General features: G+C 48.0%; 2 protein-coding genes across 4 annotated transcripts in view; both read right to left on the bottom strand.

The window, feature by feature from the left end:
* Positions 1-17,893, bottom strand: part of PARL (presenilin associated rhomboid like) — a 47,024-nt gene extending 29,131 nt beyond the window's left edge. For all 3 annotated transcript variants that reach the window (XM_044002994.1, XM_044002993.1, XM_044002995.1), the window contains exons 1-4: positions 17,757-17,893; positions 13,399-13,594; positions 12,299-12,439; positions 9,971-10,019 (exon numbers count right to left, since the gene is read on the bottom strand). In XM_044002994.1, the coding sequence (XP_043858929.1) occupies positions 9,971-10,019; positions 12,299-12,439; positions 13,399-13,594; positions 17,757-17,878 (508 nt within the window). In that variant the 5' untranslated portion in view covers positions 17,879-17,893. The remainder of the gene's footprint in view (positions 1-9,970; positions 10,020-12,298; positions 12,440-13,398; positions 13,595-17,756) is intronic.
* Positions 17,894-23,906: 6,013 nt separating this feature from the next.
* On the bottom strand, positions 23,907-25,369 carry DUSP28 (dual specificity phosphatase 28). The gene is made up of 2 exons (XM_044000207.1): positions 24,697-25,369; positions 23,907-24,086 (listed from the first exon to the last, which is right to left on the bottom strand). The coding sequence occupies exons 1-2, from the start codon at positions 25,192-25,194 to the stop codon at positions 23,952-23,954; spliced, it is 633 nt and encodes a 210-aa protein (XP_043856142.1). The 5' UTR covers positions 25,195-25,369; the 3' UTR covers positions 23,907-23,951.
* Between the last annotated feature and the right edge of the window lie 1,094 nt (positions 25,370-26,463).

Here is a 26,463-nt window from a genome sequence, read left to right as displayed (position 1 = left end):
GGTTTATACTAATGTCCTGACTCAGAATTTGGTTCTTGACCAATCAGGAGGATGTTTTCCCTTAAAAGCATATACTTAACACACATCCACGAACTTCACACAGGAATGAATCATTGAGGGTATTCACTCAGTAAGTATTTGTTGAAAAATGAAGACATGGAGCACAGTAAGCATGCTTTCCCCTGTCTCACAAGCTCCTTCACAAGGAGACACTGGCACCCCCTTCTGGTCTCCATGTTAGCAACCTGAGGCCAGCCGCATCTGCTCCTTCCCTGCCTCTCTCCAAGGAAGGCTTGTTTGACATCCTGACTTCCTTGGAAAAGAACAGCACGTTTAAGCAGGTGACCACAGGATAACTCAGATGAGCTGAAGTAAAAGGTGAAAGATGCCGTCTGGATGCTGTGCCTAATGCAATGTCTGAAAAGCGAACACAGGCTCTCAAGGGTGGGGAGCTAGAGGAAAGCAAAATGTTTGGATCCGGATTCTTTCTATCATGTCCACTGCAAGGACATGAGCTGCTCTTCTCACAAGTAGCTCCTTCCCTCATAGTAAATCTGAATTGCTCATTTGAAACGTTTGCTTTCCCAGGGAGCATCAGTATGGAATCTTCGACCTACTTAGGCTCCATCGTGGGAAGATCTGCAGCTTTAAGAACTCGAAGAACAAAACAGCTTTAAGGTCAAAAAGGCCAAGCTTTAGGGGCAGCTAGGTGCAGTGGCACAGTGGATAGAACACTGGCCCTGGAGTCAGGAGGACCTGAGTTCGAATGCAGCCTCAGACACTGTGTGACCCTGGGCAAGTCACTTAACCCCAATTGCCTCACAAAAAAAACAAAAAAAAAGGCCAAGCTTTGGAGGCCCTCTGAGCGATGGGCTCCTAGAGGCCCACTAGCTTCTATCCGAACACAAAAGGAAAAGAGAACAGAAAGGACTCCCCTTAACCTGCCTAATGGAAGGAAAGGAAGTGCTCCAGCCTGCCTGTCAGCCACCAGGAGCGAGTCCTGGCTTTCCCAAAGGTTGTTGTGGTCCCCGCCATAAGAGAATCTAATCAGACTGCTAAAACGATGACTTCTTCAAAAAAAGCTTAAGAAAAAGAAGAAAGCTAATCTTTTGCAGTAAGAGTGGTGTGTACTATTGAAATATCAGTAGGGGGGTTTTATAGAGGGGGCGAAAAGGGAAGCAATTTCCTAAGCTGTAAAAGGAAGAGGTCGGGCTCAGAGATTTCAAAGGTCCCTTTTCAGGTCAAATGATCTTTGACTTCCAGTTGAGGCCAAGATACCTCAAACTCCAAACCAGAAGAAAGAGATGGGGCTAACCAGTCTAAAGTAATATTTGCCCTTTGGTCCTAAAAATCAGCTAATATTGATGTTGTTCTGACATTTCACACATAGGCACCAGAAGACCAAACCAGAAGAGAAAGCAAATTCCTTCTGAATGAAACCTTCCGAGACCTTCCAAGAAACAATCAGAAATACAGCTAGAGAGCTATTTAAGTTTCGAAATCCAGAGTTCTTATCGGAGCCAAAGCTACTCCACCAACCACCAAACTTGAGAAATCAAGACTTCACCAGCATCCACTGAGGTTGCTGGGAGAACACAACAGGAGGGAGGAGCCCTGTGAAAGACAACACATTGCAAAACAACGACTCACTTGCCCTATGAAAAAGTGAGCCTAAAGCACCAGCAGCAGAAAGATTATTGTAGTAACAGCAGATCTAGGCTGGTGCCAAAGGACACAATGGAGGTTTCACTGTCTCCCTAAATGCCACACTGGATAATGAGGCTCTGGGGAACTGGGACTTTTAGCATTCGGGTATTATTCAAAGCCCCTCCTTACACCCAATTAGTTAAGCCACACCGTATCTGGATGGAGAAGCTATGAATGCCAGCCCCCAAAAGGACTCCGGTCTGACTGCCTCATTTTGGACAGAGAAAAGAGACCCAGAGACAAGTGCCTTTCCCAGGCACACAGTTGGCACACATTACCATCCCTTTATGCAGAAGATCACAAGAGCAAAAGACGGTGAGTAATGGGGAATTTTTTTCAGTGAACTGATTTGCATGAACAAAATGCTCCACCCTGCTTGAAATAAGGTTTTTAACCTTCCTGTTCTTCAGTGACCACATCAGTTCAATGGGAGATTTTTGCCTACCTCACCAGGAGAGCGTATTAACTAATTCCTTGTAAAGCGCTTTGAAAACACCCACGACATCAAAAGGAACAGCCTGGCTTCTGACCCAGGAAAGTGCTGACTCTTTGGAGTACAAGAGGAATGCCATTTGTCTGACCCCCTGGAGACACATTAGAGGTTATTACACAACAGCCTTTTCCTTTGGCCTCATTGGCAAGGCACTTTGGGCTGCTCAACGTTCTCCTATCAGAACCTTTCTCTGCTTCTCCGTCATGGCAAAAGCAGTGCCCTGCTGAGGGGGGTGGAGTGAGGGGTCTACACCTGACGGTATCGTGTCTGAGGAGTGGTGTCTCTGAAATGTGTCAGAGAAACTTCCAAGCTATGTCAAGCGGGGTCAACTCCACCTACTTCTGGTACCTCACGGGGCACAAATGATGTCTGAAGGACCCTGGAGAAGATCACGAAGCCAGAAATGGACATCGGGGTCCAAGGGGGTATAGGCATGCCTCAGAGAGATTCCAGACCACCACAATAAAGAGACTATCACAACAAAGCGAGTCATGTGAATTTTTTGGTTTCCCAATGTGTATAAAAGTTATGTTTACACTCTACTATAGTTTGCTAAGTGTGCAATAGTATGTTTTAAAAAACCAACGTAAATACATTAATTAGAAAATACTATATTGCTAAAAAATACTAAGCATCGTGTAAGCCTTCAACAAATGCCCTGATGTTGATGGCTGCTCATGAATCAGAGCCATGGCTGCTGAAGGCTGGGGTGAAAGTGGCAATTTCTTGAGATAGGACAATGAAGTTTGACTCATTGACTGCCTCTTCCTTTCACTTGAACACTTAGGTTATTTTAGGGTTATTCACTGGCCTAATTTCAATGTTGTTCTGTCTCAGGGAATATGGAAGCCTGAGAAGAGGAAGATGGGGGGACTGTGGGATGGTGACAAGTCAGAACACACACAACGCTTATGGACTTAAATTCACCATCCCATATGGGCATGGCTCATGGGCCCCCAAACAATTACAATGTTAACGTCAAAGTTAGCAGATAACTGATCGCCGTAACAGATATAATAATGATGGAGAAATTTGAAAAATTGTGAGAATTGTCAAAATGTGACATAGCATGAGCAGATGCTGTTGGAGCTTCAATTTGTAAAAAACTGAATATCTACACAGTGCGATAAAGCCAAGTACGCCTGTATCTTCCCCCTTGTTGCTGCTGGACACTTCAGACCTTGTCAGAGGAAGGACAATGCAGCAAGTGATGAACAGTTTAAAAAGATGATCCTCGAGAAGGGGCTTTAGAGTTCTGGTCTCTCATGGGCGGTTCTTGGCCAGGGATGGAGTACAAGGGTCAAGGACAGATTTGCCTAGAGACGAGCAGATCTAATTCAGAATCCACAGAGACATCTGCTAAGCCTGACAAACCTGCTTAGTGCAGAGGACAGCAGGTCTGACCAGCTAAGAGGAAAAGCAGTAGAGCTACCTGATAACTGACAGGAGACAAGGACTAGGCAGGAGGCAGAGGTAGGTCCCAGCACCCGATGTCCACAGAGCAATGCCCAGAACAGGGGTGATAAACCAAACACAGAAGAGACTTTATGCCCTCCATCCACATCCAGAGAAAGAACACCTGCAGAGTCTGACAGCAGATGGAGGCAAACTTTTCACTTTTTAGGGATGTTTTTGTTTGTTTCTTTCTCTTGGTTTTCCCCTTTTGTTCTGATTCTTCTCTCACAATATAACTAATGCTGAAATTTGTTTAATATCATTGTACTGTATAACTTATGTGAGACTGCTTAATTTTCTCTTAGGGAGAGAAAAAAATTGGAACTCAAAATCTTATAAAAATGAAAACTATCTTTTTGTTTGTTTGTTTTTTTAGTGAGGCAATTGGGGTTAAGTGACTTGCCTAGGGTCACACAGCTAGTAAGTGTTAAGTGTCTGAGGCCGGATTTGAACTCAGGTACTCCTGAATCCAGGGCCGGTGCTCCATCCACTGTGCCACCTAGCTGCCCTGAAAACTATCTTTACATGAAACTGGGAAAAAAATAATACTGAGTAAAAAACGGTGCTTTTAAAGGTCAGGTAGAAAATATGACCATGGAGGTATTGCTGTAGGACAGGCTGAATGATGAGACTGGGAATGAAAGCATCCACTTTGTTTAAAAGAAGCCGGCTTAGGGTTAGGGTTAGAAACAGCAGTACTGCATTGGAGTTAGTCACAGAAATCCAACAGAGAACAGTTAATATGGTGCAAGACTGAGAGTCAGACCACAGATCACTGTTGTCCTTGAGGATAACAGGGGCTCACACACTGCAGAAATCAGGTTTGGGAGAAAAGTCTGGTGAAGACCATTTGGGTGGGTGGGTGGGGAATCGCAGGAGGGAGGAACAAAAGTTGGGTTGTGGAAGGGCCTTGCAGAGGAAATGGAAGAGCTACTAGCACAGAACACAGAGCCAGCAAGGAGGCAGAATGAGGGATTTCCAGTATTGAGAAAGCTGTTGGAAGTCTCTCTCTCTCTCTCTCTCTGTGTTCATGTCAGAACAGCTGTTAAATTCTCGACAACTAATAGATCACTGACACTTTGGAGAGAGCCAGACTGAGGGGTTAGGAAAAGAGTCTACAGACAACCTTTCTGAAGAGTTTAACTACAAAGGGCAGAAGAATGTGTAGGTTTTACTAGCTGGCAAATCCAGTGAATCTGCAGTGATTCCCCAAAATCCCAAGAAGCTAACATGATGTTGTTACACTTTGATAGATTTGTGATCTCCTCATAGACAATTTCCTCCCTTAGTGAAGATGGAAGTTCACACATCTTCTTGACTTGGGGGATTCCTGTCCATGTTCTCTCCTAGATCTCTGTAGATCTCTACCCATTGTGCTGAGACACCCCTCTCTAGGATAGAGGCTCTCCACATTTTGTGGGTCCTAGACTCTTCTCTCAATCATGGTTTTTTGTTGTTGTTGTTGTTTTTTAGTGAGGCAATTGGGGTTAAGTGACTTGCCCAGGGTCACACAGCTAGTAAGTGTTAAGTGTCTGAGGCCGGATTTGAACTCAGGTCCTCCCGACTCCAGGGCCGGTGCTCTATCCACTGCGCCACCTAGCTGCCCCTTAATCATGGTTTTAAATGCATGAAATGTCATACACGGGATTACAAAAGAATCCAGTTATGCTGAAATACTTCTCAAAACATTTTATTTTTAAAAACCAAGTTCATGGACCCTAGATGAAGCACCCTAGTTCTAGGTCTTTTTACAAGTGACGGCAGGCTATAGTAGGAAGTCAGCTCTCACCTTCATCATAGACAAAGTTCACCTTCTAGCCAAATGCCCATTTTCTTGATGGCATCCCTTACACAGATTACTCACATAAATCATTCCTGGAGACATGTGGTAGCACAGGGTGCTCACCTCGTCTTTCTGCTGCTAGTTCACCGCCAAGTCAGAGTCTTTGGAGCTGGACGCACTACGGTTTGCAACCCAACAGCACAACTGAGGAATTTCTGTATTTACAAAGATGGGATTTTATGCCAGGAAGTGGTGTGGGATCATCAAAAGCACTCTGGAATTTCCCAAATTCAATCCAGCCTGTTTTCTTCCTTGTATTCTGGGTCCATCCATCCATTCATCTGTAGCATCATCCCAAACATCCGTATTCATATACTAATTCTAATTTGGACAACAGGTAGCTTTCATCCATGTGGCTTCTGTCTGTGCAGATTGTTTTGTTTTGTTTGTGGGGCAATGAGGTTAAGTGAGTTGCCCAGGGTCTCACAGCTACTAAGTGTAAGTGTCTGAGGCTGCATTTGAACTCAGGCCCTCCTGAATCTAGGGCTGGTGCTCTATCCACTGTGCCACCTAGCTGCCCCGTGCAGATGGTTAAACCCATCTCTTGTGGACTTATGGATCCCAATGATGAGGCTCAGTAACATCCTATGGTTTGATGCCCTCAAACACAAAATCTTAGGAAAACTGAAGCATCTGGATGCCTCACCATCTCTCGGGAATCCTTCCTCTCCTGGGATGCTGCAGACACTGTCAGATACCTTTGGCAAGTGTGTATTAAAGATCAGGAGGGTCACTGAATAGAACTATCTCTAGTTGTATTTATCAAGGAGTTTTGTATAAACTTAACATGTGCACGAAAGGTGCCGTGGAGAAGAGCCTTTAGGGCTGTGCTTCCAGTCACTGGCAGTTTTTTCTTCTCTTTCTTTTGGTAATCAACAAACAGAGACACAATGGGATCTTGGATTCCTGTCAGCTCTGAGTCAACCCTGAGATTATAAATATGTGGTCTGCTACAGAAAATCACTTGGAAAAGGAAGCACACGCCCTTCCCATACTTTCCTCAAGGCTGTCCTTGATTTGTGTAGATCATTCTCAGGGATTTTGTAAAAATCAGGAAGCACACAGTTTTGTAGATACTAATGCCTTTTCAGGGTGACATTCTCATCTGGGATGGTGTGTCCCCTTCCCTGAGATACCTTGTAAAATAATCCTTCAAGACTGCATCACTTCCACATCAATCTCTTCAGTGTGCAGTCAGTGGGTGAGACCCACCATTTTCTTCAGCGTCCTTTCTACTTCTCTCTACAGGCCACTGGGACTTGAGGTGTGAGGAACCATTACTAAAAAATCAATAGAACTGTTCTGTTGTGACTACTTATGCTGCAAGAGCTATAGCGATGCAGACGCAGCTTAGCTGAATCTCACGTCGAGTTTTTCATTAACTTGCCTTCCATGCCACGGATGCTACTTCCTCAAAGCCAGGTTGTCACAGTTAGGATCAAGCCTCTGCTCTCTTCCATTTCCTGCTCTTGGCAAGGGCTCACCTGAATGGGGACAGCTAAAGATCTTGCACCAGTCCACAGTCCTTTCTTACCTTTATCCTTTCTTCTAGCTTGGGGCTGATTTTGATTTCTACTCTAATGCACAGCCTGGCTGCACACAGGAAGGGCTGGTTCCCATGGGACTTCCACATGGCTAAGCAAACACCCCCTATCCGCTAAGGCAGAATCAGCTTCGTTTTTAAAAACTGATGTCCGTTGGTTCATTGGTGTTGCTGCTTACCAAGTCTAGCTCTCTTCTGGCAGAGAGTGCATGAGGAGACATAGGGATGGAGCACGAGTAGTCCACAAGCCTCTCGCCTCTTATTTTTCAATCAAGCCTGAACCACATTTTCCAACACCATTTTAACGTAACTAATGTGGTTTTCTTTTGCAATATCAATTTCACTGGAGCCCAGAATTCTTTGAATTTATCGGAATGAATTGGGCACCTATTAGATACAACACACTATCACATGTGCTATGGAGAATACCAACATGAACAAGAGTCCTGGCTCTTGAAGCAGGGATGTGGTACATGCACAACTAACTGAACTAGAAAACAGATTTAAAATGAGGTATAAACAAAATGTTATTGGAGTTTGGAGATGGGAGATATCACTTCAGCTTTGGGTGTCAGTGAAGGCCTCATGCCAAGGAGGCAGCACATGAATAGAGCCTTAAAGGATCATTTTTTTTAAAGTGAGGCAATTGGGGTTAAGTGACTTGCCCAGGGTCACACAGCTAGTAAGTGTTAAGTGTCTGAGGCCGGATTTGAACCCAGGTCCTCCTGACTCCAGGGCTGGTGCTCTATCCACTGTGCCTCCTAGCTGCCCCTTAAAGGATCACTGATCATCAATTTAGAGCTAGGAAAACTTTGGAAGTCATTTAGTCTAATTCCTCCTCCTGAACTGGGGAGGGTCCTAGGGGCTGTAAACTGCAGAGCTAGAACTTGGGCCCAGGGCCTGAGGATTCAGTTGTAGGACTGCAAACGCCACGCTGTACTAGCCCCAGTACAGTTTAAAAGGGAGAGATGCGACAACAGGGAATCCCAGGCCAAACCAATGACCTGTGTAAAGTGTGGGAGTCTGGTGTGTCAATAAAAGAGCCGGTGGCCAATTTCGGCTGTCAACAAGGATTTGTAGGGAAAACCTGGACAAGCAGTCAAGGCCAGATCATGGAGGCTCAGTACCGATCAATGTGAGAAAGTAACATAGGCCAAGATGATGACACCTTAGCATCAGCAGGCAAGAGGAGAAAATAAATGAACTGCATCTGTTCCTATTGGGCTAAGGCTTCAGGCGACTGACATTTCAGATCCGTCATGTGGTCTACACATCTTGAGTTTTCTACAGACAAAACCAGTGCCTATCCTTGAATTTGTCTTCTTCCACAGGGCAATCATTAATTCAACACATGTTTATCAGCACCTACTATCTTCAATGAGCCAGGCAAGAGTAGCGCTTAGGGGAACCAGGGAAACAATATGGATTCTCACGTCTAACACTAGAAATCTGAACACCGCTGGTAACCTCAGGAACGCTCCCCCTTTTCATCTGTTTGAAAACAGGAGATGGGGTAGCTGACCTGCATTCTGCTGGCGTGGATGTACAACATCCCTGGTGACCAGGGAATACTCTCCGAAGTCCAAAACAGACCCACTGGTCAGTGGAGTAATTTGTAGGCAATACCATGGACTCTCTTCAGGCATTCCCAGAAGGACCCAACGATTCTGAACGACGAGAAAACCGCAAGAAGCCCTCGTCCCGTCACGGCCATGCTCCCAACATCCAAGCACCCTCACCCTAATGCCCACGGCGGCTTTTAAAGGCCCTGACAACTTCCCAAAGGGAGCTTCTTTCACAGAGAGGCAGGGGGAGGAACAAAGGGGATGAGAAAGCACGAGCACACAAAGATCCAAAGCTAATGCTCTGGGATGGGTCAAAGCTGCAACATCCATCAATGCTTTTTTCTTTGTAGGACAATTCACTTAAGCTGCAGGTGTAGACAGCAGGCACTGAAGTATGTGGAAGGTCTCTATCTCAACCAAGAGAAGTAACTGCTGAGATCGGAAGTGGCACCAAAGGGGCCTAACTCTACAAGGCTGTCATTCAGAGGATTCTCAAGGAAGAAAGGACAAAGAAACAGAAGACACTGGTCAGAGCAGACCCCATAAAAATCATGGGATGAGAGGCTGATGACCCAACTAGGGAGCAAGTGTGTAACTGCAAGAAGTAACTCCAGCCAATAATGTACTGGACGTACCACCCCTGAAACTGGTGCTGGGGGTGAGAGACAGGAAATCTTGGGAGCACCAGCCCCGGGCTGGAAAAGCCAGAGGAAGAACGGCGGAGTCTCATCTCCCGTGACAAAGAACAATGTTCTATTTCTCGCCTGCCAAGCTACAGAAACGTGGTTAAGACGTAGAGTACACTCTGAACTCCAGTGGGGCGAGTTAAAAAATAGTAAGTAATCCATGTGGTAGTGTTTTGTCATTTCCTCTGGGCAGGATTAAAAACCTCTGTGGTCCTGCGGATTTTGTCGCACAAAATCTTAGACTGATTTTTTTGGTTCATCTTAAATTTTTCACATATAGAGTAGCAGGAACAAAATGATCAGTGCTGTGCAAAGCATACCCACTTCAAGTGCTTTTAATTCAAAGTGTTAACCAGTTAATGAGGGAAGCAGCAAATGTTATCCTGTTTATCAGACACAGAAACTGAGGTACATGTAGAAGACTTGTCTAAGGGAACACTAAATTGAACAGCGAGGCAGAGGTCCAGACTGTGAGCGACTGCCCAGGCCATGTGCACACTCTACTGGTGACACCCACTTGTTTTCATGGAAGAACAAAGTTAACCCATAGGTACAGAGACTGTCTGTCTGGCAAATAATTGATAAGCATGGTACAAAAGCCATCAACTGTGACATACTGTACCTGTTGGTCTTATTTCTCTTCTTTTGAATGCCTAAAACGTGTAAGCTAACACAAACCTGTCACAGTTCGCTGGCCATCAGATAGGGTATTCCACCACTTGTTAATCTAAAACAACAATGGAAACCAGGTATTACTTCCCCATGGCATAAACATGAAAACAGAAATCAGGAACAGTAAAACAAAACAATTACATGAGTCAAAAACACATCCAAATTGGAGTGTGAGTGTGTACGTGGGAAGTTCTTCACTCATGAAATTAAAGGACTAGAATTGGAAGTCATGATAGGAAGAGCGGCTCAAATGTCCATGACCTTTGACCCAGAGATCTTGCTGCTAGGAAAACACCCTACAGAGGATGGAGACAGAAAGAAAAGCCCCATCCATGGACAGTGAAATATTTATAACAACACTTTTTGAGCAGTAAAGAACTAGGAAAAGAATGGCTGCCCACTGACTGGGACAATGACTCAACAAGTTGTGGTACATGGAATATTATTGCATCATAAGGGATGAATATATTCATCTAGAAAAGCATGGAAGAGAAGTCAGCAAAACCAAGAAATATAAACAGTGACAATGCAAATGGAAAGGGTCACAAAACGATCCAAAGTGAATGCTGCAAAATTACAAAAAGGCTAGCCAGGCCCCGGAGAAGCGGCATGAGAGACTCTCCTCACCCTGCTCCTTCACAGCAGCAGGAGATCCGTGGGTGCAGGCCACTGAACATATTTTCAGACTCTTTCAATATACTGACTGTTTTTGCTAATTCTTTTCTCTTTTTCTTTACTAAATATTTTTTTACATGGGTTGGCTCTCTGGGATGGGGAGGAAAGAAATAGTGGGAAAAAGTCTGGTGATAGAAAAAAAACAAAGGCTATCACAATTTAATGTTTAAAAAATACACAGAAAAAAAAATGCACAGAATCTCCCTTTTTCTTCTAGTTCTTCCCCTGGAGCCCAGAGGAAAAAAGGCTAATCCCTCCTTCCCGGGATATTTTTTCAGCTCTCTGCAGCAGCTACCAGGTCCCTTCCAAGTTTCTCTTTCCCAAAGCTGGAATGAAGGCCGATGATGGGAGTCATCCGGGTTTTAGGCTAAGCAGGAGAGTAGAGAGGCAAGGACAAGGGGAACAGGAAGTTAGGGTCTAGGATAGTAGCCTTCCAAAGGTTCTGACTACAACGTCAAGACTTAAGGAGGAGCAGTGAGGTAAGATCAGAGGTAGGAGCTTGAAGGGACGGAAGGTCAGAGCAAAGGCAAAAATAAGACTCAGGAGAAATGAAGTTGGAGGGGGAAGGAAGACAGGCAATTGTGATGGGAGAAGGGAACTTTAAAGCTCTTGAAGCAGAGTAGTTTGGGGCAGCAGTGAGATCTTAGGTAGAACCACCTGGTAAATAGAGAAGGGTGAGGGGAGACAGAGGTCATGAGAGCTGAGGTGGTCATGGTGTTTGTCATGTGACTTTATGTCCATGAGGGGTTACCTCTAGGTTTCCTGAGAAAGTGGGCTTGTCCCCCAACATCGCAGGGTGCCCAGGTCAGCATCTGCACAAATACTCAATGTGATAAAACTCTTGTATGCTAGGAATACTGCTCCTTCCCTGACAACAGATTAACTCATTCCCTTTTAGCAAAATGCAACTCCACAATGTGATGTGGTACTTGTGTCTGTGGTAATGAGGAAAATATGAAGGAAAGAAACAGCATGAAGCCCTCTCAAATCTTCCCTAACCTAGAACAAGTTCCAAACCACCAACCAGAACAAGAGGCCTGAAACTGCCCTTCTTCCAACCCTTTCATGGCCAAGAGAAAGCTCTTAGAAAAAGAGAGGAAGACAGAACAGTGATTCATTCTCATTCATATTTTCTCTCTCTCTCTCTCTCTCACTCACATACACACACACACACACACACACACACACACACCCCAGAGCTGACCCATAATGCTCCTTTTGGACTACTGGGAGTCACTGGCTCTACCCTCACCTATGACTGTTAACAAGAAGCAAAAGCGTGAAGCTTTCTTTTTTGGAAATAAACTTAAGCACTGTTTCATCAAAGATGCATTATTTAACACATCAAATGTTAAATATTAAAAAAGGAAGTTAAAAGGGATCCCTACCAGGCCAAAGAATGACAAGTTGGAGCTGCCATCCCCTATCTGTACCCCTCACATCCTACTGAAACCATGAATCAAGCCACTCACCCTGAGCCTGACAAGGCGCTGCACCCGGAGAGATGGAGGATCTGAACAAAAGGGCACCAGTACAACCCCTGGAGTTTTCTCAGGGGCTTCAAGGACTCACAGTAGGCACCTGACAGATTCTTATTACTGAGGGCAGCACAGCGCAAACACTGTCAACAATCCTATAGAAAAGGGAACATTTCTTTACCTGCTTTCTGAAGTTTCCTTCCTTCTGAGGCGTTAAGCTATCCAACCAATCTGCCTTTACAGCATCGAAGTAGCTCTGGACCCTGGATTTCAGGGATTCATACTGCCAAATAGCAGCTGACCCAAATGCACACCCTGTAAACTATAGAATATGGAATATGTTATAAAACTAAGTAAGCAAAACAAGAAAACCGAGCATTTTATTTTCATTGCTCTAATATACTATCAAGTGGGAAAGAATCTATCAGGGCTGAATATACAGTAGGGACATAAAAACTCACTGAATAGGAAAATCATTTCAATTATTTCTCTTTTTCCTAGGTTCAGTTATATAAATCAGGCCTGTTAAGTCCAGGCTAAAAGAAATGGCCCCATGTCAGTTAAAGTAAGCATGCATGCATGCATGCATTCATGCATTCATTTATTTATTGGGGGTGGGGGGGTTGGTGAAAGTAAGCATTTCTTTTTATTTTTTTTTTGGTGAGGCAATTGGGGTTAAGTGACTTGCCCAGGGTCACACAGCTAGTAAGTGTCAAGTGTCTGAGGCCAGATTTGAACTCAGGTCCTCCTGAATCCAGGGCTGGTGCTCTATGCACTGTGCCTCCTAGCTGTCCTGAGTAAGCATTTCTTAATTGAGTCACAGTATGGTATAGCAGATGGACAACTGGCCTTGGAATCAGGAAGAGGTCAGTTTAAGCACCTTTACTGACCCATCCGGGCTGTGTGGCCCTGGGCATAGCACCTCTTAGTGCCCAGGCAGCTTTCTAAGATGAGAAGTTATGGGGGAGGGAGCCTCCACACATCAATGAAAGCATGGGGCTGGCTTCTTCAACCCACCCTCCAAAAAGAGAGAAAGAAGAATGTCCTCTTAATAGTTCCAAGTGGCACGAGAGGCAGGAGGCCCCAGAAGCTCCCAGAACGGAGGGGGCTTGAAGGACTCCTTCCTTGGCAGTGATGCTCTCCCACTGGTGCCCACCTGTGATCCCAGCTCTGGGCCCCTCTCGGCCTTGGCCAACCTCGCCCCAAAGGTCACCCAGCAGGACAGGGCTGCTCATTGCCCTGATAAGGCAACAGCTAACTTGGAAGGGCAGGAGCTCTTACCCCAACAGTAAAAAACAAAGGCTTCACGAGGTTCCTTAGAGGATAGGGAGACGTATAAAGGAGAGTTTCTTCCACCGGAGGAGTCAAAGCGCTCCTCTTATAGCTGTCACTGACGAAGCCTCCATCTGGGCGTCGAGGCTCAATCTTTCTGGGGGCTTTTCTGAATCCGTTTTTCAACTGAACAAAGAAGTTAAACCTGGGGAGAAAGAAGATGGCTTAGGACAAGGGCAAGGGCAAAGATTTCCTTTCCAGGCACCAAGGAAAACACAATTTAGAAATATGACCAATTAAACAACTAAGGGCACCCTATGTAACCTGCTGCTCAGGATCCGTTTAAGACATCACAGGACTGGGGATCTAGGGCTGGAAGGAACCCAAGAGGCCAGCTCATCTCACAGATGAAGAAACTGAGGCCCAGGGAAATTAAGTGCCAAAAGTCCTGCCAGAGTAAGACTCTGACCGCAGGTCCTCTGACTCCCGATAATGATACACATTCCTATAAAGAGGAAAGGAAGGAAGGATTTCCCAATTCAGGGCTGAAACGTTTTAACCTAGGGCCAACTTCCAGAACATCAGACACAAATACATTCAATTGGAAACACTGTCCCCAAACATGTTTCCAAGTCAATTACAAATAATGTTTCAATTCTCTACCCTCTGTCCCCTTCTAATATCACAGAAAAGGTAACCTGCTTTGCAGAAGGGCACTGGGTTCATACTTCATGTAGAATCACACAGACATGCCCAGCTTGGGATGAAGCCCCTGGGCTGGGTCCTCTCTGCTCCTTCCCTCTCCCACCTTCATGAAGGTGCTTCTCAATATCTCTGTCTAGTCCTTCTCCTCTTTGATATCCCACCAGCCTGTGTACACTGAAGCTTTCCAAGTTTTCCTCATAGACTTGGGTCTTCCTTTGACCCTGTTCTTTGTCTATGACCACCACTACCAACACCTTGGCTCATCTTCAGTGGCATGTATGTACACACGCATGTGCATTCGAGCACATGCAAAGGCTAGGGGAGAGGACTGGATGGCTTTTTCTCCCTGCTCCAATAAACCACTTTCAGCAGCAGCTGGCCAGGCCATGCCACCAATCCGAAATCTCCCTGCCAAGTGAAGCTGAGACTCTTCTGCTGGGCACACAGGGTCCTCCATAGCCTGGCGCCCCTCGACCTGTAGAGCATCATTTCCTGTTACTCTCTGATGATGATCCCTTTGTCCTGATGCCAAGCCCAGATAGCCTTGGGCCTCCCAGACAGGCACATCACTCTCCTCCCCCCCTATGCCTTTGCTCAGGCTCTCATCCTCCTGCCTTGTGCCCGGGGATCTCCCACTCATTAGTTAAAGTGCCACTGAATGTCAGCTGCAACTGGAATTTCCCTGATTCCTCCAACACAACCAAACTCCCCCTTCAGACCTTGCCTAGCACTTGGAATTCTAATTCTAAAGCCTCTGGGCACTGGCTCGGGGGCCCTTCCTCTGAGTGGTCAGACCAGTCTCTGGAGGCCTCCGAGGTCCCCCCAGCTCTACCCCCATGATTACTCCATGGCCCTATTTCAGTTGAGCATTTTACCTCCTCCAAGACTGTAACCTGCTTTGTGGACTGAGACCAAGCCTTGCTTAAACTGTACCTGCCCCAATCGATTCTAACCAGCATTGTTAGGTGCTGACTACCTGCAAGGCACTGTGTGTGCTAAGGGCTGAGACTACAAAGACAAAAGAAAAAAGCAGCCTGTTCCACTGGTAGCAGGCACGTCACCAAGAATGACTGAAAGCCAAAAAAGAGGTTGCTTCCCAGCGTTCACAGCCAACATGCTACCTTTTGCAGAATTACAAGCATCAAGTCAACATGATGTAGGCTGGATGTCCCACTGGACGTGTCATCTGGAGGCTAAACAAACACGTTTGTTTTCTGCAAATCCATTTCTATAAAAGCTGCTAACATTTGGCTCCATGTTGTTTTTCCAGAAGACCTTCCCACATGAAATCTTCGAGTTCTTGGATCCTCCATGGAACGACTTAGGCAATCACTCTGGCCTTTGATCTGCTGCACCACAACTAACTATTCTCCAGGTGAAACAGGGTTTTCCCTCTCAGTTGACTGTAAGCACCATGAAGCCTGTCTTCAGTTTCTTTTCTTCTTTTTGCCCAGTATTGTGATTTCTGGACCTACAATTCCAGGAATGCAGGGAACTCCTGGTATGGAAACTTCTTCCACAGATGCTGATCAGCAAATTCTGGGTGAACTCTAGTCTTTGGAGTTTCTCGGGCACTTCTAGGCTAACTGATTGCCCTCCACTAGAAGACTCGAGGCTGAGCCAGGTCCTCCTGTCTTCAAGGCCAGTCCCCTTTCTCCACTACACCCTGCAGGCGACTTAGGAAGGTGGCACAGCACTGACGATACCCCTGCTGAAATCGAGTGATTTTTTCCTGGCATGTAGCCCGGATGATGCTCGATGCCCTAAGGCCTGGGAGGGAGAAGACCTGGGTTCTAGTCTTGCCTTTGATGCTAAGTGGCCCTGTGACCATGGGCTGTACTGACTCTTTGTCTCTCAACAAAAACCTCAGGGTTTGTTGTGGGGAATGAGCCCTAAGAGCAGCAGAGCCCTCAGGGATCACCTGGAATAAATGCCGAGTGCTGGGTAAACCACAGATAGAACAGCACAGAAACATCTGGTTAATGGCGTTTTAGCAACATGGATGCGCCTTTGCTTCTGGGAAAGACTTGGGCTTGGTGACGTGCCCCATTAGCTCTCTTCTTCCCATTCATTCTGGGTCCACCTGCTTCGTTTTCCATCAACAGTATCTATCCAACATCTACAGGCCATGGAGCCGTTTGAAGGGCAGTCCCCCAGCCGCACGTTAGATAGCTGGACACCACACATTCTGCACCACCGCACTTCCACAGTTATTCTATAGGCTAAAGCCAAATGTCCACACGGGACTGGAATTTAGGGCAAGCACAGGAATTCAATTTGATCAAAGTTTGCTGCCATCTTTGACCATCTCCACTGCTCAGGGGGCATCATTCACTCCTTTTGTCTCTCGATTTCCTCCTCCACCTCCCATCACATCGTAATACCAAGGTCAGAGAGAGCAAAGTGTCCAAAGTCTAACGTTGTATTGTATCATCAAGTTCCAATTACTTATGATCCAATTTGTGAATTGTCCAAGACCAACAGATTTCCTTTGCAACATGACCCTAGCAGCTCACTGGCCAGCATGGAAAGGAAGAGGCCAAGAACACTCTGACTGCAGTGCAAAGGCAAGTGTGGACAGATCATTCATTTGGGGATTACCCATCTGGATCTCTTCTTTCTACCAAAGTAGGAAATTTAGAATTTTTCTGGCATTAAAAAGAGTCTGCCTTCACAAACACCCCAACAGTCCCCTTCAAACAGTCTCAGCACAGAGCCTGTTATTGCTCAGACTTGTTCTACCTCACTTTCCCCACCTGGGAAAGCATGCCAGCCCCACAATGCCAGAGTTGGACAGGACCTCGGAGAGTATCCCGTCCAACCCGGACCTTTTGCAGAGCAAGGCCATCCTATGCCCAGAGTGCTGGCATCCCTCCCTGGCGGCCCACAGGCCTCTTGCAGGTGCCTGTCCCCTCTCACTCCTAAGAAACCAATGTAGCTTTACAAAGGACATCTTCAGGAGCTCCTAGGACTCTGGGAGCCCTGGCCTCACCTCCACTGCCACAAGCGACTTCTGCTCAGGCCGTGTCATCCCCTCCCTCAGCGCCTCTGCACGGGCTGCCCCCCTCCACGCTAGGAGCCCCCCCCCCATACCTATCGGCTCCCAAGGGCCCCTGGTCTCCTCTCACTCCCCCAGGGCCTGGCAGAGTGCCCCGAACACAGCAGACTCCTAGTACTTGCTCAATGGACGGAAGGGGGAGGGCTTAGAAGTGGGAGAAAAGGGGAAGAAACAAACATTTATTAAGCACCTACTATGTGCCCTGTGTACGAATATCCCCTTTGAGAGAGAAGGGGGAGGAAGACCCGACGGGAACCAGACGGGAGGGGTGGGGGGAGGCCACGACGGGGGAGGTCTGGGGGCGAGGACCCAGGGTCCAACCCTGCTCCGACACGGGGTGACCTTGGGCCGGTCACGCGCCTCTCTGGGCCTCAGTTTCTCCCCCTGCACAACGTGGGGTCTGGACTGCTCGGCTCTGGGTCCTGCGCTGGGAATGGGGGGCGGGGGAAGGCGGGGGCGGGAAAAGCTAGAAGGCAGGGGTCAGACCGCGGAAGGTCAGGGGTTAGGGGTCGGGGCCGTCCGGACCCGGGGGAGAGCAGACGAACCGGGCGGGCCGGGGGAACGGCCGGGCCCGAGCCGCGCCCAGCCTCGGCCCCGCCCTTACCTGGGGCCCAGCAGCAGGGCGGGGGCTCGGCCGGCGCGGAGCTCCCGGCCCCCGGCTCCCGGCGCCCCCCACACCGGGCTACCGAAGCCCCAGCTGCTCCGAGCCCAGCCTCTCCACGCCATCTTCCCGACCTCCGCCCCCCATGTCCCACCCCTTCCTCCACCAGCTCTTGCACTTCCGGGGCGTGCGTCCTCCCGCCCCGCCCCCCTTCTCACCTGGGACAGGCAGCGCTCGCCCCCTAGCGGCGGCGGCGGGAACGGGCCTGACAGCGTTCAGCTGGAGGGCGGGCTCTGTCTCCAGGGAGACGCGCAGCCAGGACTGGGGCAGGATGGCCTTAGACCCGGCTCAGTCATTCCACAAGCATTTCTCCAGCTCCTGCTATGTGCCGGGCACTGTGCGAAGCCCCCACGGCCCCAGGGATGGGGCCGAGAGGTGGACTCGGGTCTTCCTGATTCAGAACCTCCATCGCACACCTGGGGACTGCAGATCGTCCTCTGGCTGGAGGGGCAGAGCAGAGTCCAGGTCCAATTACCCCCGGTCCTCCCTTGCCCCTTGGGGGAAGACTCCAGCTTTCTAAACTCTATCAGAAGACAGATGTCGTTCACTTTCTCAACGAAGATGATGTAGAAACTATAGGAGTGCGCTCTGGCTCAACCAGCACACCCTCTCAACATGCTAGGACCAAGGGTGTCTATGACGATATAAAAGAAGAGGACAGGAAGAAAAAAATGGAAATAATGTTGCAAAATTATCATGACCGAGCTTGCCCCCAAAGAAGACACAGGAGAACACTCCACTACCCCCACCCCACCCCGCTTTGTGGAAGTGGGGGAACACGAGTGTGGAATCGCTGGATGTAATGTCACACTTTTTCATTGTGTTGTTTTATTCTTTTTTTCTTTAGAAAATATTGGGAAGATGACTTTCTGGCAGAGAGTGGGGAGATGGATTGTTCTTTGTCCATTCTCAGGATGGATACAGTGAGAATGTAAGTGAGGTAAAAAAAGATAGCAATAAAATGAATTTTTAAAAAAGTACCAGGGGTAGCTAGGCAGTGCAGTAGATAAGAGCACCAGCCCTGGATTCAGGAGGACCTGAGTTCAAATGTGACCTCAGACACTTGATATTTACTAGCTATGTGACCCTGGGCAAGTCACTTAACTCTCATTGCCCCTGGGGAAAAAGTACTGTGAGGTCAATGGGGAAATAGTCATTAATGACTGGGGAGGAGAAGAGAAATCAGGGAAGGTTGGAATAATGGGAATAGAGGTACATGAAGTATTTTAGACAGAAGAAACACCATAGACTCTGAAGATCACAGATTTGGGACTGCCTTCAGAGGCCATTTAGTTCAGCCTCAGCCCCCACTCCCCCATCCCTCTTTTTTTTTTTTTTTTTTTTTTTGGTGAGGCAATTGGGGTTAAGTGACTTGCCCAAGGTCACACAGCTAGTAAGTGTTAAGTGTCTGAGATCAGATTTGAACTCAGGTCCTCCTGACTCCAGGGCCGGTGCTCTATCCACTGCACCACCTAGCTGCCCCTCCCCCATCCCTTTTAAAGATAAAGGAACTGAGGCTCCCTGTTCATTGATTTGCCCAAGGCCCCACAGGTATTAGGTTAGCTTGGCTGCTCAACAGCTAGAGCACCTGACTGGAGTTAGGGAGACTTGACTTCAAATCCAGTCTCAGAAACTTACATGACCCCGGGCAAGTCACTTAATCTTTTTGCCTCAGTTTCTTGTCCGTAAGTAAAATGGGGACAATAATAACACCTACCTTCCCGAGTGGTTGTGAGGATGAAATGAGATGATTGTCAGGCACTTAGCACAGGGCCTGGCACCTCAGTGCTAAACAAATGGCTTCTGACTCCAGAGCCAGAGTCCTTCCCTAAAGGCACAGAGGTGAGGTAGGCAGGGGAGGGAAGGGTGAGACCCTTCTGGCTCCATCGGAAACCTCATGTTGGGGAATAGTGACAGACATAGTGGGAATGATGGCTGGAGATCATGTCTGGATGGTAGACCAAAGAACCAAAGACCAAGACTTTTTCCCGAGGCATCAATAACCCTCAGAAGAGTGAGTCTGACTAGAAGTGCGCTGAGAAAAGCAGAGGAGCAGCTCAGGATCCAAAATCCAGAAACACTTAAATGAAGAAAGATGGGACTGAGACAGAGGAGGGGAGACGACTGTGCTCCTGAGGTGGTCATGAGGCACTGATGCATCCCTGAAAAGAAAATGGAACTGAAGAGACCCTTGTGGATGGACAAGGATGCCAAAGACAAGAAATTGAATGAGGATTTGATGAACAAATAAAAATGAATGAAGCACTTACTACTGTGTTAAACACTGGGGATACCTAAAAGAAGACAGAGAGAGAGACAGAGAGACAGAGAGAGACACACACAGAAAGACACAGAGAGAATATCAGTGCTGTTACATAGCTTGCATTCTATTTGGATGAGACAAGTTATATAGGAGGACATTGCAGGGCACTAGAAAGGCCCAGACATCCTAAGGGATCAGAAGCAGGTGAATGGGAAGATTCAAGAGCTCTGATCTGCAGATCAGATGGTGTGTCGGGGCTGGAGGGTCTAGTCTAGTGGCAGATGGTAAGGCCTAGAGGAACTCAGGATGCATCTAATCCACATAGGAATGAGCCACCTCTGTCCCATGTGGTGATCCATCTCTTGAAAACCCCATCAGCCTTTTATGGATATAATTACAGAGGGAGCTGTGGACGTTCACTCACCCAAAATGCCCACCCAGTGTTGGATCAGAGACCTTGGTTTATAGCTAAGTTTTGGAGGGGTTTCCAGAAAGTGGGAGGAGTACTGTTTCTCTGCATAATTGCTAGGAAGTTTTTCCTTATATCAAACAGAATCTTCTGTCCATTGATTCAACATCCTTCCTAACACAAACTCAGTGCTAAGAAATGGGCATGGTAGAGTCCAACATGACTGTGACATCTCTCCCCTAGGACATTATGCTTCTGTTAAGGGAGCCTGACTGTTATGTCATCCCTTTGACAAATCTGTAGCCTTCCAAAAACCATAGGTCTCTTTTGTGTGAATAACACTGAGTAACCATGTTGGCAGTCCTCCCCTTTTCCTCCATCTTGTACTTTGGGAATTTAATCCCCACAACTCCTCCCCCCCCCCAATTTATACATAAGACTTTACATTGATCTCTATTCCAGTTCATTTGTGATGTGGCAGAGAGGACATGGATCCTGCCTCAGCGTCAGGAAGATTTGGGTTCAAGGCCTTTGACTCTGACATCTGCTGGCTGCGGAACCCTTGGCAAGCCCCTTTGCCTCTGAATACCCCCAGGCATCTTTCTGGTTTGCAGAGTAGATCTGCACAATGAGAGGGAGTTTCCCCTAACAGCAGTCCCCTATACCACGCAAGAAAAAAGATCTCAATATAGTATGTTGTGGTCTTATGGGATCCTTCTGTCAGGAAACCTTGCAAACTTCCCGTCATCTGCAGATCAATGTTTTCCATCAGGTTATTGACAAAACACATGGAACAGAACAATGTCACTATAGTGACAGAGCAGGGGAATGTGAGAGACAAAGGATGTCAGCAAAGCACTGAAAGAAACCTCCCCAGGTGTTTCTAGGGAGAGCTGTGGGCTGGGTGATCATACCCTTAGGAGATCAGTTGGGCCCAAAGAGTAATTCATGCCTCAGTACTAAGACAAAGGAGGTCTTTGATGGATACAGGGCTGTGTCCTTGGTCCTTCCCCTTGGCTTTCATACAGCAACCACAAGGAGGGACACTGGGCTCTTAAGGCTGTAGGCTTTGTCTCCACTGCGTCTGCTGGTGCAGTTGGGGCTTGCTCCACATTGCTTAGGTTAGAATATTATCAATGCTTTATAGAATGTGCCAGAAGTTCCTTTTTATGACTTCTATTTTTTCACCTAGAGAAGCAGTATGGCTGGCTTTGATGTCAAGATCTGCTTTTGAATCCTCCCTCTGACCTATCCTGGCTGTGTGACCACAGACAAATCACTTCTCAGTATTCTAGGTAACTCTCTAGTAGTATATCTTTTTTTTAGCATGCTTGGACAATATATTTTTTAAATTCAATTTTATTTCATTTTTAGCTCTGAATTCTTTCCTTTCCACATACCTTGAGAAAGCAAAACAAATCTTATTACACACATGTATAGTCAAGCAAAACAAATTCCCTCAACCATGTTCCAAAAAAGCATGCCTCAGGTTCCCCTCTGGGTCCATCAAGTGTCTTTGTGAAGGTGGGCAGCACAGATCATCAGGAGTCATCTGGAACTGAGGTTGCTCATTTTGTTGGTCAGAGTTCCAAAGTTGTTTGTCTAAGACGATAATCTTGCAGAGAAAGTACCAACCTCTAGTGGTGCAGGGAGTTTCCACACTTGAGAGTTCCCTCCAGCAATGAAATTGCAGGTCCAGTTCCTTTCCCTTTCCTTGTTTTTCCCACTGTTCTACCAGGGCAGAGGCTGGTGGCCTTCTATGTGTCCTGGACCCCTTCTCAGAATCATGTTTTTAAATGCATAGAATGCATAGGATTGATTACAAAGGAAATCAATTATATTGAAGTATTGTTTCAAAATATGTTTGGGGGGGGGAAACCAGGTTTATGGGCCTTAGGTGACAAACTCCTGTGAAAAGTTTTAAAGACAAGTTTATCCAGACTGCTTACGTAGCTCCTGTGACAGGGGAGTCACTACCTCATAGGCAGCTCATTCTATCTTTTTGGACAGTGCTAATAGCCAAAAAACTATTCCTTAAACAGTACTTTTTTTTTCTTTTTTTTTAGTGAGGCAATTGGGGTTAAGTGACTTGCCCAGGGTCACACAGCTAGTAAATGTTAAATGTCTGAGGCCGGATTTGAACTCAGGTATTCCTGACTCCAGGGCCGGTGCTCTATCCACTGTGCCACCTAGCTGCCCCTTAAACAGTACTTTTAAGAGGCAGAACATGGTCTCCTGGAAACTTGGCCCTGAACTTGGACTCGGGTGAGACTTGAATTCTAATCCTGCCTCCAGCACTTACTACCTGTGTGATCAAGAGTGAATGAAAGTGATCACAGGCAGTTTGTATAAACTCAGTTTTCTCATCTGAAAAGTAGGGAAAATAGTATCTACCCTGTACTGAGGATCAAATGAGATGATGTTCCATCCTTTGTAAGTCTTAAAAGTGCTCTATAAATGTCAGGTATTTATTATTACTATTATTAGACACTCAAAGGTATGATAACAGATCCACTAACCATGCAGGCAGTGCCTACTTGCTGAGGAGCGTTTGGCTTGTTAAGGGTTAAACATCCATGCAACTCTGGTCTAATTGGATAATAGACGATAAGCTAGACTCAGAATTGGAGAGCCAATGACCAGATTCCTCCATCAGCAGAAAGACTGGTAGCACTGTAGTTAATAGAGAATAAAATGGCCCTGAGAGACAGCCTCCAAGTTGGGAAGACCTTGGTTTGAGTTCCCTTTCTGACTGGTTCAGGCTGTGTAACCCTGGGTAAGTTATTGAACTTCTCAGTGTCCCAGGCAACTTTCTAAGAGTGAACAGATGCTGACCTGTTTTGGTAAAAGAAGATCTACCCTGGAGCGTCCTTGTTCCGTTAAGACCATAGCTGTAGCTCCTGGACAAGCCTGGATCCTCACTTATTCCATCTCCTGGTATCCTCTGGATAACCAGACTAAGATCGTGAGGACTAAAAAGGGGAGGCATCCTGGGAACTCGACTGAATATGGAGAGGCAGAGCCCAGGATCGCTTGGACCAGCTTTAACTGGCTGCCATCAGGAGATCAGCATGAGACCAAGGTGGTCACTAAGAGGAAGGTCCACATCTCTTTGCCACCTGTGCTCCAGAGAAAGCAGAGGATCCTGAGAAATTCCTTTAAATTCACTGAATGATCAATAATTTGAAGGCAAAAAAAAAAAAAATCAAAGGCTGATTTTTTTTTGCAGGGTAATGGGGGTTAAGTGACTTGCCCAGGGTCACACAGCTAGTTAAGTGTCAAGTGTCTGAGGCTGGATTTGAACTCAGGTCCTCCTGAATCCAAGGCCAATGTTTTATCCACTTCACCACCTAGCTTCCCCCAAAGGGTGATTTGTTAAGGTCCTTCTGACTCTGCTCCTGCCCGCCGCCGCCCCCCCCCCCCCCCGCCGCCACGGTCCTGCGTGACTCCCCAAGAACAGGTTGCGCTAAGGACAGTCTCTGGCCGGAGCTTGGGGGTCGTCAGGCCCGGGGGGCCGTTTCTGGAGGGCGTCCTCGTATTTCTGCAGCTGGGACCAGAAGCCTGGGTTGGGCTCAGCCACGGGTCTGGCCTTCTTCACCACCTGAGGGGCAGACAAGCACGTGAGGCAATGGGGGGGCGTGAGCCCCCAGTGCTTCTGCTCCCCTTCTGCTGGGGGTTTGGCTTGGAAGACGCCCAGAGGCCTGGCCTCCACCCACGAGGGGGGCCGTGGCGCTGGAGTTCATCATCTACCCTCTCTGAGCCACGGACACGGGTGGGACTAAGGGAGAAACACGGGCGGGCAGCAGGACCTCTGCATGCGAACCGGCTCCAGACTCTGGATTCAGAGACCCAGGGCAGTCCTCCGGCTCACCCCGCCCCCTCGGTCCCTCGGAGCCCCGCCCACCCCCGACCCAGGCTCTCCCTCCACCCACTCACTCAAAGTCCTGATGGAAGACCCGCCCCTCCTTGCTCCGGCCCCGCCCCCTCCCCTGGGGGGGGTATGGCTCCTCCCATATCGGCTCCAGCCCCGCCACTCCTAGTCTTTGCCCGAAGCTCTCCCCAAACCCAACCCCTTCTCTCTCCAGCCCCGCCCCCTCTGCTTCAGCCCCGCCCCCTCACGTTCTTGGCCCATGGCCCCAAACCCCCGCCCCTTCTGCCGGCCCGGGCCAATCACCCAAAGCCCCTCCCTTCCCGGCTCCGGCCCCGCCCACCTGGAAGGCCTGCTCGAGGCTAAGGCCGCTGTGTCGCATGAGGTAGGCGGTGCACACGGCGGCCGAGCGGCTGCGGCCGTTCTTGCAGTACACGAGGCACGTGCCTCCGGCGCGTGCGGCCGCTTCCAGGGCGGCGCAGCAGGGTTCCAGGTGTGTCAACAGGTCTTCTGCGGGGTCGTCAAAGATGGGCACGCGCAGCGTGCGCACGCCCGGCGCGCGTGGGCACGGCTGCTGCCGGGTCACGTTGACGCAGAACGTGACGCGTTCGCGCACTAGCAGCTCCGCGTCTGCGGCGACGCGCGCAGGGCCCAGGAGCAGCCATGGCGTGACCCGCGCGAGCTGCCGTCCGGCCTCCGAGCCCGAGGCCCCCGCCGGGCCTCCTGCCGGGGCTGCCGGCTCCGTCTCCATGCCCGGATGGGACGAGACTGAGCGGAACCTCGGCTGCCCCGAGCTGCCCCGCAGCTGGTCCCTCCCGCTGGCTATATTTATCACCGCCATCCGCGCTCCCCCGGGTCCTAGTGCCGGCCATCCCAGCGGAGGGGGCAGGGAGGGAGCCCCTCCCCTCTGGGCCTCAGTTTCCCCCTCTGTACAAAGGAGGGAGTGGGGGCCTCGGAGGACCCTTCCTGGCGGTGATGAGCCCCCACCCCAAGCTCCCGTTTGTGGATGACAGCAAGCCCCCAAACACGGCAGAGCCTCCTTGAAGAGAGGCAGCCTTTCGAAAAATACTTTGGTCTAACCATCCACATAGGAAAAACCAAGTGGATGAAGTGTCAATTGCCCAGGTTATGACATGCATTTGGATGTACGGCCTATAGAGCTTGTCTACTAACGTGTCTATCTGGGACAAACAATACACATAGAATATGCAGTACGTCAGATGGATCCTTGGGCTTGAGTGGGGAGAGTGATTGGATTTGACGTCCTCAAAGGTCCCGCCTTCCTGATTCTGCGATCCCATGACCAGGAGGAGGAGAGCCAGTGGGACTGCCTTCGGAAGACTGCAAAGCTCTTTTAAAATACTCTAAGCTGTTCCACAAAGCAAAGGTCCATCTTCTTATAACCGTCATTCTATGGGTATTGATGGATGACTTTGGGACACGGAGCAAAGGGAAGTGGACATGAATATTCCACAGAGGGCCAGAGGGAAGGATGCAGACTCCAACCAGTGTGGTATTTCAAAGAATATGGCATCAGGAAAATGTATGATAGGAAGAGAAAGGCCACTCAGGTGGTGAGGGCCTGGGATGACAGGTGGATGAACAGCCAGAATGTCAAAAGCAGATCCTTAGGATATCAGAAGACAATAAATGCCTCCAGCACATTGGGTGGACCCCTCATAACAAACCTATGGGAAAGCATGAGCCAAGTCTTATAGGAAGCAGTGCTATCTACAGTTTGGGGGGAAATGTCCAAATTAATGAGCTCTCAGATCTGAGAGGAACATTGGCATCATAAAAAGATCTCTGATGCATTTAAGCAGTTATTTACCTAGGATTTAGAAGTGGAAAGATCTTAGTTCATCTTACACATGAGGAACCTGAGGTCCAGAGAAGAGAATTGATGAAGATCATTCAGCTGGGACTGGAACCCTAGTCCTCTCAATCAAAATCCTTTGCTCTTTTGACTTCACCATGCTGCCTCAGATTAATTTGTCATTCAGACTGGCGCATAGTAGGTGCTTTAAAAATGCCATTTGGCTCGATGACTTGTGCTCACTCACTGTACCTTGTTGGAACAGGGAAGGAGAGTGTAGTCTTGTGAGTTAGA

This window comes from Dromiciops gliroides, chromosome 4, assembly GCF_019393635.1.
Source record: "Dromiciops gliroides isolate mDroGli1 chromosome 4, mDroGli1.pri, whole genome shotgun sequence".
In the NCBI taxonomy this organism is placed as follows: Eukaryota; Metazoa; Chordata; class Mammalia; order Microbiotheria; family Microbiotheriidae; genus Dromiciops; species Dromiciops gliroides.
This window is presented reverse-complemented; position numbering and strand designations above follow the sequence as displayed.

Bases quoted from the DNA above. Each gene is read 5' to 3' on its own strand.
- DUSP28 (XM_044000207.1), bottom strand. From the start codon at position 25,194: ATGGCGGTGATAAATATAGCCAGCGGGAGGGACCAGCTGCGGGGCAGC. The intron at 24,087-24,696 runs GTGGGCGGGGCC...TCTGCCCCTCAG, and splicing joins GCCTCGAGCAGGCCTTCCAG to GTGGTGAAGAAGGCCAGACC.